General features: G+C 42.1%; 1 protein-coding gene across 1 annotated transcript; it reads right to left on the reverse strand.

Moving 5' to 3' along the window:
- Positions 1–9388: 9388 nt before the first annotated feature.
- LOC129697792 (mid1-interacting protein 1A-like) lies at positions 9389–10262 on the reverse strand. The gene has a single exon (XM_055636420.1). It carries the CDS (start codon positions 10224–10226, stop codon positions 9819–9821), a length of 408 nt encoding a protein of 135 aa, XP_055492395.1. The 5' UTR covers positions 10227–10262; the 3' UTR covers positions 9389–9818.
- Between the last annotated feature and the right edge of the window lie 2594 nt (positions 10263–12856).

Raw genomic sequence — 12856 nt, forward strand, 5'->3', positions numbered from 1 at the left:
CTGACTGCAAAAGTTTTTATAGATATGTGAAAAGAAAGAGATTAGTTAAAACAAATGTAGGTCCCTTGCAGTCATAAACAGGCGAGTTGATCATGGGGAGCAAGGATATGGCGGACCAATTGAATAACTACTTTGGTTCCGTCTTCACTAAGGAAGACATAAATAATTTGCCGGAAATAGCAGGGGACCGCGGGTCAAAGGAGTTGGAGGAATTGAGTGAAATCCAGGTTAGCCGGGAAGTGGTGTTGGGTAAATTGAATGGATTAAAGGCCGATAAATCCCCAGGGCCAGATAGGCTGCATCCCAGAGTACTTAAGGAAGTAGCTCCAGAAATAGTGGATGCATTAGTAATAATCTTTCAAAACTCTTTAGATTCTGGAGTAGTTCCTGAAGATTGGCGGGTAGCAAACGTAACCCCACTTTTTAAGAAGGGAGGAGAGAGAGAAAATGGGAATTACAGACCAGTTAGTCTAACATCGGTAGTGGGGAAACTGCTAGAGTCAGTTATTAAAGATGGGATAGCAGCACATTTGGAAAGTGGTGAAATCATTGGACAAAGTCAGCATGGATTTACGAAAGGTAAATCATGTCTGACGAATCTTATAGAATTTTTCGAGGATGTAACTAGTAGCATGGATAGGGGGAGAACCAGTGGATGTGGTGTATCTGGACTTCCAGAAGGCTTTCGACAAGGTCCCACATAAGAGATTAGTATACAAACTTAAAGCACAAGGCATTGGGGGTTCAGTATTGATGTGGATAGAGAACTGGCTGGCAAACAGGAAGCAAAGAGTAGGAGTAAACGGGTCCTTTTCACAATGGCAGGCAGTGACTAGTGGGGTACCCCAAGGCTCAGTACTGGGACCCCAGCTATTTACAATATATATTAATGATCTGGATGAGGGAATTGAAGGCAATATCTCCAAGTTTGCGGATGACACTAAGCTGGGGGGCAGTGTTAGCTGTGAGGAGGATGCTAGGAGACTGCAAGGTGACTTGGATAGGCTGGGTGAGTGGGCAAATGTTTGGCAGATGCAGTATAATGTGGATAAATGTGAGGTTATCCATTTTGGTGGCAAAAAACGGGAAAGCAGACTATTATCTAAATGGTGGCCGATTGGGAAAGGGGGAGATGCAGCGAGACCTGGGTGTCATGGTACACCAGTCATTGAAGGTAGGCATGCAGGTGCAGCAGGCAGTAAAGAAAGCGAATGGTATGTTAGCTTTCATTGCAAAAGGATTTGAGTATAGGAGCAGGGAGGTTCTACTGCAGTTGTACAGGGTCTTGGTGAGACCACACCTGGAGTATTGCGTACAGTTTTGGTCTCTCCAAATCTGAGGAAGGACATTATTGCCATAGAGGGAGTGCAGAGACGGTTCACCAGACTGATTCCTGGGATGTCAGGACTGTCTTATGAAGAAAGACTGGATAGACTTGGTTTATACTCTCTAGAATTTAGAAGATTGAGAGGGGATCTTATAGAAACTTACAAAATTCTTAAGGGGTTGGACAGGCTAGATACAGGAAGAATGTTCCCGATGTTGGGGAAGTCCAGGACAAGGGGTCACAGCTTAAGGATAAGGGGGAAATCCTTTAAAACCGAGATGAGAAAAACCTTTTTCACACAGAGAGTGGTGAATCTCTGGAACTCTCTGCCACAGAGGGTAGTTGAGGCCAGTTCATTGGCTATATTTAAGAGGGAGTTAGATGTGGCCCTTGTGGCTAAGGGGATCAGGGGGTATGGAGAGAAGGCAGGTACGGGATACTGAGTTGGATGATCAGCCATGATCATATTGAATGGCCGAATGGCTCGAAGGGCCGAATGGCCTACTCCTGCACCTAATTTCTATGTTTCTATGTTTCTATACGTAAAATTATGAGATTTATTCCTCAGTGCTCAGTTTTAAATCCCAGTGAGATGATGCTGACCAAAAGCCGTGGCATTCATCAGAAAATGAAAATTGAACAAGACTGACAGCGACTGAACATTTTAAGATGGTGGTTTTTCTTAATAATTTGTATTCATTGCAAACGCTGAGACATTGCATGGATTGAAGCAAATATTTGTAACCCGATGTGAATAACCTGTGGGTGAACAGTCAAATTGTTTTCTTGTACCTGCAAACCTGCGTTCTTGGCTGTACAACCCAATTGAATCAATGTTCACAGACAAATTTCCACACTGTAAACTTCAGAAGAGATAAAAGTGTTGCTTTCAACATAAGGTTAACATTGCATTCATTTTGCTGTGGAATATGTGTGGACCCAATCATTATAGAGTGGGCTGTGTAGATAGGATTGGGTGCAGATGCAAGTTGTTCATGTTCTTATTGAAAGCAAGCAGCTTTTATTGTGTCACTCCACATTGCAATACTTAGTAAAAAACTAATCCATTTACCGACATAATGGGATTTAAACATAAGGTTCCTTCATACACCATTTTTCCATGCTTGTAAAATAATCATCAGGTAATGGATACTTACACCCGATCACCTGTTTGCTCACAGATGCAATCAGTCACTTGTTAGTTGTTAAAGTCACCTCAATTAATCATAGTAAAATAAAGAGACAAGGAACTGCAGATGCTGGTTTATATAAAAAAATATATAAAATGCTGAGGTGACTGCAGGTCAGTTGAATCTCTGGAGAACATGGATAGGTGACAGTTCTGATCGTGATCCGAAACATAATCTATATATGTTCTAGAGATGCTGCCTGACCCACTGAGTTAATCCAGCTGATTGTGCCTTTCTTTTTCAATTACCAGCAGGTTTCAATTAGATTAGACTGATCAGTCAGTTTTGTTCTGTAAAATGAGTTATTCCACCCCTTCCAGAAATAACTCGAGGGATCTCACCAAAGCTTTTCTTGAATGTATAATGCCAAGGCAAGTAATGAAGAAAGGGAATCACTATGAATAAAATGTTTAAGAAGGAACTGCAGATGCTGGAAAATCGAAGGTAGACAAAAATGCTGGAGAAACTCAGACTGATGTGAGGGTGGGGTGGGGGTGGGGGAGCAGGAAGAGGAAAGAGGAAAGGATGAGGTGGAGCCAGTGGGCTGAGGGAGAGCTGAGAAGGGGAGGAGACAGTAGGGACTACCCGAAATTAGAGAAGTCAATGTTCATACTGCTGGGGTGCAAATTGCCCAAGGGAAATATGAGGTGCTGCTTCTCCAATTTACGGTGGTGCAGTGAGCAGTGAGCACATTTACATTGAGGTTTTCTTGCTCAGATTGAATATTCCTTTGTCGCCTGCTATTCAGTTAGTGAAATTCTAACATTTTGATTTTCACAGTGATGTATGAAATGATCAGTTTTTAATTAATTTAGTTTGATTTTCCATCGTATTGTTGTAAAAGCCATGTTGTGAATGATATTTTTCTTTCATCCATTACAGAGATGGCTAAGGATTAAAATTCATAATCACCGGTTTATGCCCTGTTTCCACCTGTCATTTCCTGGTAGGACATATTGAGTAAATGGCAGGGACATTAAGAGCATTGGTGTACAAAGAAACCTTGTGGGTGAAGCAGGTATTTAGCGGGCTTGGCTTCATGGGGCAAGGAATTGAGTGTAAGAGTTGGCACACCAGTCGCACTTACAGTATTGTGTACAGGTTTGGTCGGTCGGTACACTAAAGGAATAATGTGGCAACAACAGTATATGCAGAAAAGATTTACAGGAGGTTGCCTGGAATGGAGGGTTGTAGTTCTATGGAGAGATTGGATAGTCTGGGTTTAATCTCAACGTAACCTGTGAGATTGAGATTGACCCTTTTGAGGTTTATAGTAGTAGGATGGACAGAGTCTATTTTTCTCCCCAGACAGGAGAGTCCAGATTTAAGGTGAAGGGAGATGTTTAAAGGATATCTGAGTGAGAGGGTGGTGGCTATCTGGAACAGGCTGCCAGTGGAGGCAGATACAGGTACAATGTTGAAAAGGCATATATATGGAGAGGTATTTGGAAAAGAAAGGCCTGGAGAAACAGGGGTGGACAAATAGACAATAGGTGCAGGAATAGGCCATTCGGCCCTTCGAGCCAGCACCGCCATTCAATGTGATCATGGCTGATCATCCCCAATCAGTACCCCCTTCCTGTCTTCTCCCCATATCCCCTGACTCCGCTATTTTTAAGAGCCCTATCTAGCTCTCTCTTGAAAGCATCCAGAGAAACGGCCTCCACCGCCCTCTGAGGCAGAGAATTCCACAGACTCACCACTCTCTGTGAGAAAAAGTGTTTCATCGTCTCCGTTCTAAATGGCTTATTCTTAATCTCCTTATTCTTAAACTGTGGCCCCTGGTTCTGGACTCCATCAACATCGGGAACATGGGATTAGTTTCGATAGGCATCATGGTTGGCATGGCCGAAGTGGGCCAAAAGGTGCCTATTTCTGTGCTTTATGATTCTATAGTCGGTTTGGGCGCTGCGAGGCGGCTGCCAACAGTATGTTTGTTATTTTGTTTTTTTTGGTGTGTCTAGAGTCAGTTTGGGTGTTTCTCGGTACGTATTATGTGGGGGGGAGGGGAAACTGCTTTCAGCTGCCTCCTCCATGGAGAGGCGACTTTTTCCATGTCGCCTCCCTCACAGCCTAACATCATGGATTGGAGCGGCCTTTCCCGGAGCATCGGCAGCAGGCGCAACGTCGACTATCCACCGCGGAGCGGACGAACCCTTGCCGGGAGTCGCCAGAGAGGAGTGCTCTGAATGCTGGCCTGGTGTCGTTGACATCATGGGGCTGTAGTCTGCGGAGCTTCTAGCCGCGGGCGTGGCATGGACTTACCATCTGGAGCCTGCGATCCCTTGCCGGGGATCACAGAAGAAGAGCTCCAACTGCCTGCTCGCGGCTGATAACACCCTGAAGCCGCGCTCTGCGGATCTTCTAGCCGGTGGCGGGGCGTGGACTTACCATCGGGAGCCTGGGATCCCTCACCGGGGATCGCCGGAGAAGAGCTCCGACTGCGGCCTATAATATCCTGAAGCCGCGGCCTGTAGGAAAACGCTGATTCGGGACAATCAAGCCGCGAAGTCTATGGCCCCGACCATGGGTGAACAAGGGAGGAGGACTGGCTGAACTTGGTGCCTTCCACCACAGTGAAGGATGCTGTGGTGGATGTTCGTGTTAAATTTTATTGTGTATTATGTGTTCTTTTTAAGTGTATCGCTGCTGGCAAATTCATTTCACTGCATATAATGTGCACATGATGAATAAAATTGACTTAGACTTTAACTATGAATCTTCTACGCACTTTTGCCAATGCTTTACAAGTTTGGGGAAAATATTTCCTGGATTCAGACCAGTGTCTCTATCCTGTTGCCAATTATTTCAAGGCAGGACCATGACAAGGAACTGAGATGTAAAATATTGCAAATCCAACATTTTGGAGGCCTGATATGCAAATGCCATGATAGATACATTATTAGGGATGTAGTAATGCTTTTATTTTGCCCTGTGAAAAGCATCTGGTCTGTTATTTAAATCCATAACCAGAAATACTCCTTTTCTGTATTATCAGATGTAGATAAAATGTTTGGAACCTCTCCTAGCAGTGCCTGTATGATAAACACTTGGATTACCTTAAAGTAATACCGCAAAGATCTTTTAGATGTTGTGTATAAATTGTATTTGATATCCATTGATTTATAACTTTTTGGCAACTAGTGAATAGTAGTTAGATTTTATGATTAAAAGTTAAAAGATAACTAATTTGCGGTGATAAAGATGGTGTAGCAATCACATGGCTTCACAAATTATGTTGTATTCCTAACTGTATTGCAACAAATAATTAGGATACCAGCCAAATGTTGGCCCAGATATTGGCTAAAGTTCCTTTGCTCTCTGCAATGTGTATTGAATATTTAACATTTACCAGAAAGGGTAAGCAAGGGTTCAATTTAACATTCAATTAAAAAACCAGTGCTTCTTATAGTGTGGCGTTGCAGAGTTAGTCTAATGTTTTATGCTCGAGTCTCTGGAGAGGCGCTGCAATGCACGAGTCGGAATTGAGGGTGCTGCCCACTGAACAATGACTAATGCCACGAGAAACACTAAGGGGCAGAAAACGCTAGTGGGTGTTGTGTACAGGCCACCTAACAGTAGTAGTGAAGTTGGAGATGGTATCAAACAGGAAATTAGAAATGCGTGCGACAAAGGCAAAACGGTTATAATGGGTGACTTCAATCTACATATAGATTGGGTGAATCGAATTGGCAGGGGTGCTGAGGAAGAGGATTTCTTGGAATGTATGCGGGATAGTTATCTAAATCAACATGTAGAGGAACCAACGAGAGAGCAGGCTATTTTAGACTGGGTATTGAGTAATGAGGAAGGGGTTAGTTAGCAATCTTGTTGTACGTGCCCCCTTGGGCAAGAGTGACCATAATATGGTTGAGTTCTTCATTAGGATGGAGAGTGACATTGTTAATTCAGAAACAATGGTTCTGAACTTAAAGAAAGGTAACTTTGAGGGTATGAGATGTGAATTGGCCAAGATTGACTGGCAATTAATTCTAAAAGGGTTGACGGTGGATATGCAATGGAAGACATTTAAAGGCTGCATGGATGAACTACAAAAATTGTTCATCCCAGTTTGGCAAAAGAATAAATCAGGGAAGGTAGTACATCCGTGGATAACAAGGGAAATCAGGGATAGTATCAAAGCGAAGGATGATGCGTACAAATTAGCCAGAAAAAGCGGCATACCGGAGGACTGGGAGAAATTCAAAGATCAGCAGAGGAGGACAAAGGGCTTAATTAGGAAAGGGAAAATAGATTATGAAAGAAAACTGGCAGGGAACATAAAAACTGACTGCAAATGTTTTTATAGATATGTGACAAGAAAGAGATTAGTTAAAACAAATGTAGGTCCCTTGCAGTCAGAAACAGGTGAGTTGATCATGGGGAACAAGGATATGGCGGACCAATTGAATAACTACTTTGGTTCCGTCTTCACTAAGGAAGACATAAATAATTTGCCGGAACTAGCAGGGGACCGCGGGTCAAAGGAGTTGGAGGAATTGAGTGAAATCCAGGTTAGCCGGGAAGTGGTGTTGGGTAAATTGAATGGATTAAAGGCCGATAAATCCCCAGGGACAGATAGGCTGCATCCCAGAGTACTTAAGGAAGTGGCTCCAGAAATAGTGCATTAGTAATAATCTTTCAAAACTCTTTAGATTCTGGAGTAGTTCCTGAAGATTGGCGGGTAGCAAACGTAACCCCACTTTTTAAGAAGGGAGGGAGAGAGAAAATGGGGAATTACAGACCAGTTAGTCTAACATCGGTAGTGGGGAAACTGCTAGTCAGTTATTAAAGATGGGATAGCAGCACATTTGGAAAGTGGTGAAATCATTGGACAAAGTCAGCATGGATTTACAAAAGGTAAATCTTGTCTGACGAATCTTATAGAATTTTTCGAGGATATAACTAGTAGCGTGGATAGGGGAGAACCAGTGGATGTGGTGTATCTGGACTTCCAGAAGGCTTTCGACAAGGTCCCACATAAGAGATTAGTTTACAAACTTAAATCACAAGGCATTGGGGGTTCAGTATTGATGTGGATAGAGAACTGGCTGGCAAATAGGAAGCAAAGAGTAGGAGTAAACGGGTCCTTTTCACAATGGCAGGCAGTGACTAGTGGGGTACCGCAAGGCTCAGTGCTGGGACCCCAGCTATTTACAATATATATTAATGATCTGGATGAGGGAATTGAAGGCAATATCTCCAAGTTTGCGGATGACACTAAGCTGGGGGCAGTGTTAGCTATGAGGAGGATGCTAGGAGACTGCAAGGTGACTTGGATAGGCTGGGTGAGTGGGCAAATGTTTGGCAGATGCAATATAATGTGGATAAATGTGAGGTTATCCATTTTGGTGGCAAAAACGGGAAAGCAGACTATTATCTAAATGGTAGCCGATTGGGAAAGGGGGAGATGCAGCGAGACCTAGGTGTCATGGTACACCAGTCATTGAAGGTAGGCATGCAGGTGCAGCAGGCAGTAAAGAAAGCGAATGATATGTTAGCTTTCATTGCAAAAGGATTTGAGTATAGGAGCAGGGAGGTACTACTGCAGTTGTACAGGGTCTTGGTGAGACCACACCTGGAGTATTGTGTACAGTTTTGGTCTCCAAATCTGAGGAAATACATTATTGCCATAGAGGGAGTGCAGAGACGGTTCACCAGACTGATTCCTGGGATGGCAGGACTGTCTTATGAAGAAAGACTGGATAGACTTGGTTTATACTCTCTAGAATTTAGAAGATTGAGAGGGGATCTTATAGAAACTTACAAAATTCTTAAGGGGTTGGACAGGCTAGATGCAGGAAGATTGTTCCTGATGTTGGGGAAGTCCAGGACAAGGGGTCACAGCTTAAGGATAAGGGGGAAATCCTTTAAAACAGAGATGAGAAGAACTTTTTTCACACAGAGAGTGGTGAATCTCTGGAACTCTCTGCCACAGAGGGTAGTTGAGGCCAGTTCATTGGCTATATTTAAGAGGGAGTTAGATGTGGCCCTTGTGGCTAAAGGGATCAGAGGGTATGGAGAGAAGGCAGGTACGGAAATGAGTTGGATGATCAGCCATGATCATATTGAATGGCCAGGCTCGAAGGGCCGAATGGCCTACTCCTGCACCTAATGTTTCTATGAGAAGATCCATTGCTCTCAAACGTCCAAAGTTAAAGTCTTCCCACTTTTATCTCTGCTAAAATAGTTAAAAATACAAAAGCTAAATGTTGGCTGTAAGATTGTAAATATACCCAGTAGAATCATAAGGCCAGGCAAAGATGTCTGTGACACTTTGTGGAGCAATCTCATCAGTTCGGTTCTCTCTTCTCCCCCCCCCCCCCCCCCCCCCCCCCATCGCCCTGCAAATTATATTCCTTCAAGTATCAATTCAATTTCAGTTTTGAAAGCCCTGATTGAAGCTGTTTCTATTGCCTGCAGTGGTAGAGATTTCCAGATCATTACACTGCACTTAAGTGAAGGTTGATCCCCTTACAAACCCCACACACCAGAAACATTTTCCCATCACTTGTGTCCCTATTTCTTGAATCACTTATTCATAGAAACAGCTTCTCGCTATCTCCCTTATCTAAATCTATAGTTGCCTTGAAGAATAACTCAGCAGGTCAGAGCGCATCTTTGATGAAAAGGAATAGGTGATGTTTCATGTCGAGACCCTTCTTCAGACCGTTTTTTTTTCGAAATGTCAGCTATTCCTTTTCTCTGGAGATGCTGCCTGACCTGCTGAGTTACTCCAGCCTTTTGTGTCCGTTTTTGGTTTAAACCAGCATCTGCACTTCTCCCTACCCATAGTTGTCTGCCTTTATTAAATCTCATAACCTTCCTTGCCCCAAGGTAAATGCGAAAAAGAATAAGCACAAATTTGAAATAATTTGTATTATTTTATTATTGTCATAAATGAAGAATGATGGAAGTAGTTCACATTTATGATCACGCACTGTTAGGAAAGTTATTCCTGTATGTAACAGTTGGAAAGTACATACTGATCTTAGGTCGCAATTCCAAGTTGCTTCTTGCAGATTAAATAATTCATGATTCACATTTGAAGGTGTGTAGAGTCCTCATGAGTTCAGAATTCACAATACACGCAGCACAACATTGACATTCTTTTGTAAAAAGCAGTGAGTGGTTCACTGAAGGCATCCAACAATCATCAGCCAAGTGTTCTGCAGAATTACCAATTCTGTCTTTACTTTCAAACATGTGTCTTTTAGCCAAGCAGTACAAGTTATCTTCTCTCTCAAGAGCTCTTCACTTCTGGTTGTTCATTGTCAGCTGAATGATTACCTTGACGTGATTCAAAAACCAATCCTGTCCTTGTATCGACTTGTCAATGTGTTGGCTTTGTTCGTCAATGTATTCAACACCATGCAGAGGCCCTTCACGTGGGTATAGAGAAGTTGCTCCAAATGTGCCTCATCTTCATTTTCCAAGTCCCAGGCACTGTTGATTTTCCGTTTCCAGTCTTCAGATGGTAGCCTGCTGCTTTCCACAGTGTTTTTGATGGATTTCAGCAGGTTGTAGCATTCGTACATGTTATGGGATCCACCTTCAGCATCTTTAGTTTCGTTGTGCCCCTCCATAGGGATGTCTTGAAGGAGGCTGGGTAACATGATTGTTTGCTCCATTTGCTCCACTGCAGAAGAATACTTGGTCAAAGCAGTAACTAGGAAATTATTTTGCCGTTGAGCAACCAGGAACTGCATGATGTTTGCTGTTCAGTGCGGAGACAGCTGAATGTGAAAGAGCAGGCATGCACTTATATACCGTTAGGATATGGTGCAATGTTACTCCAGTTCAATTCATTTTTCTGGTCATTTTAAAGGTCATGTGCACATGGTATATTGACATTTTGAAGATCAATGTTTGAGTTGAACTGGTTTAAGCCAGCAATCACCGTTAATATCATGGCGACTGACTGACAGATTATACACTCTGCCTACCTATAACATCAGTGTATCGATCTTCAGAGATTGCACAATTATCATAAAAGTGGGGTGATTGTTACTGTGGGACTATATCTCGATAAATGTTTAAATCAACACAAAGTTGAATATTTAACTGCATCCTGGAGGTCAGGGATATCTTGAACAAATTTAATTAGAAAAATAGGATGTTTGAAGATGTGTAAACCTTTGAATAGCAATGTTACAACATTTTGAAATTTAAAAATCAAGTCTGCAATTTATCCCATCAGATAAAGCATAAAAAGAAGTTTAATTTGACACCTAATTAAAAAGGTTATGGCAATTTTCATACTCTGAAGTTAGCATCTTGTTCCCTATTGCTTTTCCATTGACTTAACTCAAGAGCTGTGATCGAGGACAGTCAAAAGCCCATAACTTTCTTAAAAATTAAGAGAACTGAATGAAATTTTCAGTTATTATAGATTGAAGCATTCTGAAACAAATATGAAACAATTTTACTTGGATGACCTGAAATTAAAGCATATAATTAGTCAGTTACCTAATTGTAGTTAATTACAATTTTTAATGCTGATAAAGCTATTTTTAATGCTGATAAATGTGAGGTGCTACACCTTGGCAGAACAAATCAAAATAGGACGCACATGGTAAATGGTAGGGAATTGAAGAATACAGTTGAACAGAGGGATCTGGGTATAACCATGCATAGTTCCTTGAAGGTGGAATCTCATATAGATAGGGTGGTAAAGAAAGCTTTTGGTATGCTAGCCTTCATAAATCAGAGCATTGAGTATAGAAGCTGGGATGTAATGTTAAAATTGTACAAGGCATTGGTGAGACCAAATCTGGAGTATGGTGTACAATTTTGGTCGCCCAATTATAGGAAGGATGTCAACAAAATAGAGAGAGTGCAGAGGAGATTTACTAGAATGTTGCCTGGGTTTCAACAACTAAGTTACAGAGATAGGTTGAATAAGGTCTTTATTCTCTGGAGCGCAGAAGATTAAGGGGGGACTTGATAGAGGTCTTTAAAATGATGAGAGGGATAGACAGAGTTGATGTGGACAAGCTTTTCCCTTTGAGAATAGGGAAGATTCAAACAAGAGGACATGACCTCAGAATTAAGGGACAGAAGTTTAGGGGTAATATGAGGGGGAACTTCTTTACTCAGAGAGTGGTAGCGGTGTGGAATGAGCTTCCAGTGGAAGTGGTGGAGGCAGGTTCATTGGTATCATTTAAAAATAAATTGGATAGGCATATGGATGAGAAGGGAATGGAGGGTTATGGTATGAGTGCAGGCAGGTGGGACTAAGGGGAAAAAAAGTTGTTCGGCACGGACTTGTAGGGCCGAGATGGCCTGTTTCCGTGCTGTAATTGTTATATGGTTATATGGTTATACAACATTCAATTACTAGATCTAAACAACTATCCATTTCTTAAAAAAAGGTTAACATTTTTAAATAGCCTAAGTGTCCAAATAACATTCATACAAGAATCCACAATATAACATAATATTTAAATCTCATGAATTTATAGGCCAAATGGAAGGAATTTAGTGATTAATTCCCGTAAATTAATAGCCATTTAAATCATCGCGAGGTGAGATTTTGTGGAACGCTATCGTTTGGAACGTTGCGGTTTGCAGCGAATTTAAAACCCCATATCTGCAGGAAAACACTGCCGGGTCGTATGGGGCCTAAATCACCTTTTCACAACGTAAAATTTGGATTAAAGTAATCCTAAGAAGCAAGTTTATATGTAAAATAAACGGCTTACCTTTATTTATCCCGTACGGGAGATCCGTCCCGTTGACGGCGTTAGAAGTCGATTTTTATTTTACTCCTGCTATTAAATTGTCCAGCGACGTTCATAAAAAAACTTCAGAGAACGCAAGTCGGATTGATTATGAAGAAGGGTTTCTGCCCTAAACGTCGCCTATTTCCTTCGCTTCATAGATGCTGCTGCACCCGCTGAGTTTCTCCAGCAATTTTGTGTACCTTCGATTATTCTTCAGCAGCTTAACAGCCTGATAAAGATCGACTCCGACAGGCAGGAGAAAACGGCATTTTAATCCCGCCCCTCTCTCAAAGGCGCCAAAGTTGCGCACACAGCCAGTGGCGGAACTGCAGCGCCACTGAAGGTAAGTTTTGTAACATACCTACTTTGAATCCTCATCTGCTTCAAGAAAACCACCATAATTTCAAACCCCAAGAAAAATGGTGATCTCCACCGGTTTTACTGCTCAGAACACAAGGATACAAATTGTAAGGCGTCTACGCTGTTTTGTTTTGTTTAGTTTAGTTTAGAGACAATTTAGAGTTTAGTCCTCACCGACCAGCAAACCCCGTACACTAACACTATCCTACCCACACTAGGAACCATTTACAATTTTACCAAGCCAATTAGCCAAC

This window comes from Leucoraja erinacea, chromosome 6, assembly GCF_028641065.1.
Source record: "Leucoraja erinacea ecotype New England chromosome 6, Leri_hhj_1, whole genome shotgun sequence".
Lineage (NCBI taxonomy): Eukaryota > Metazoa > Chordata > Chondrichthyes > Rajiformes > Rajidae > Leucoraja > Leucoraja erinaceus.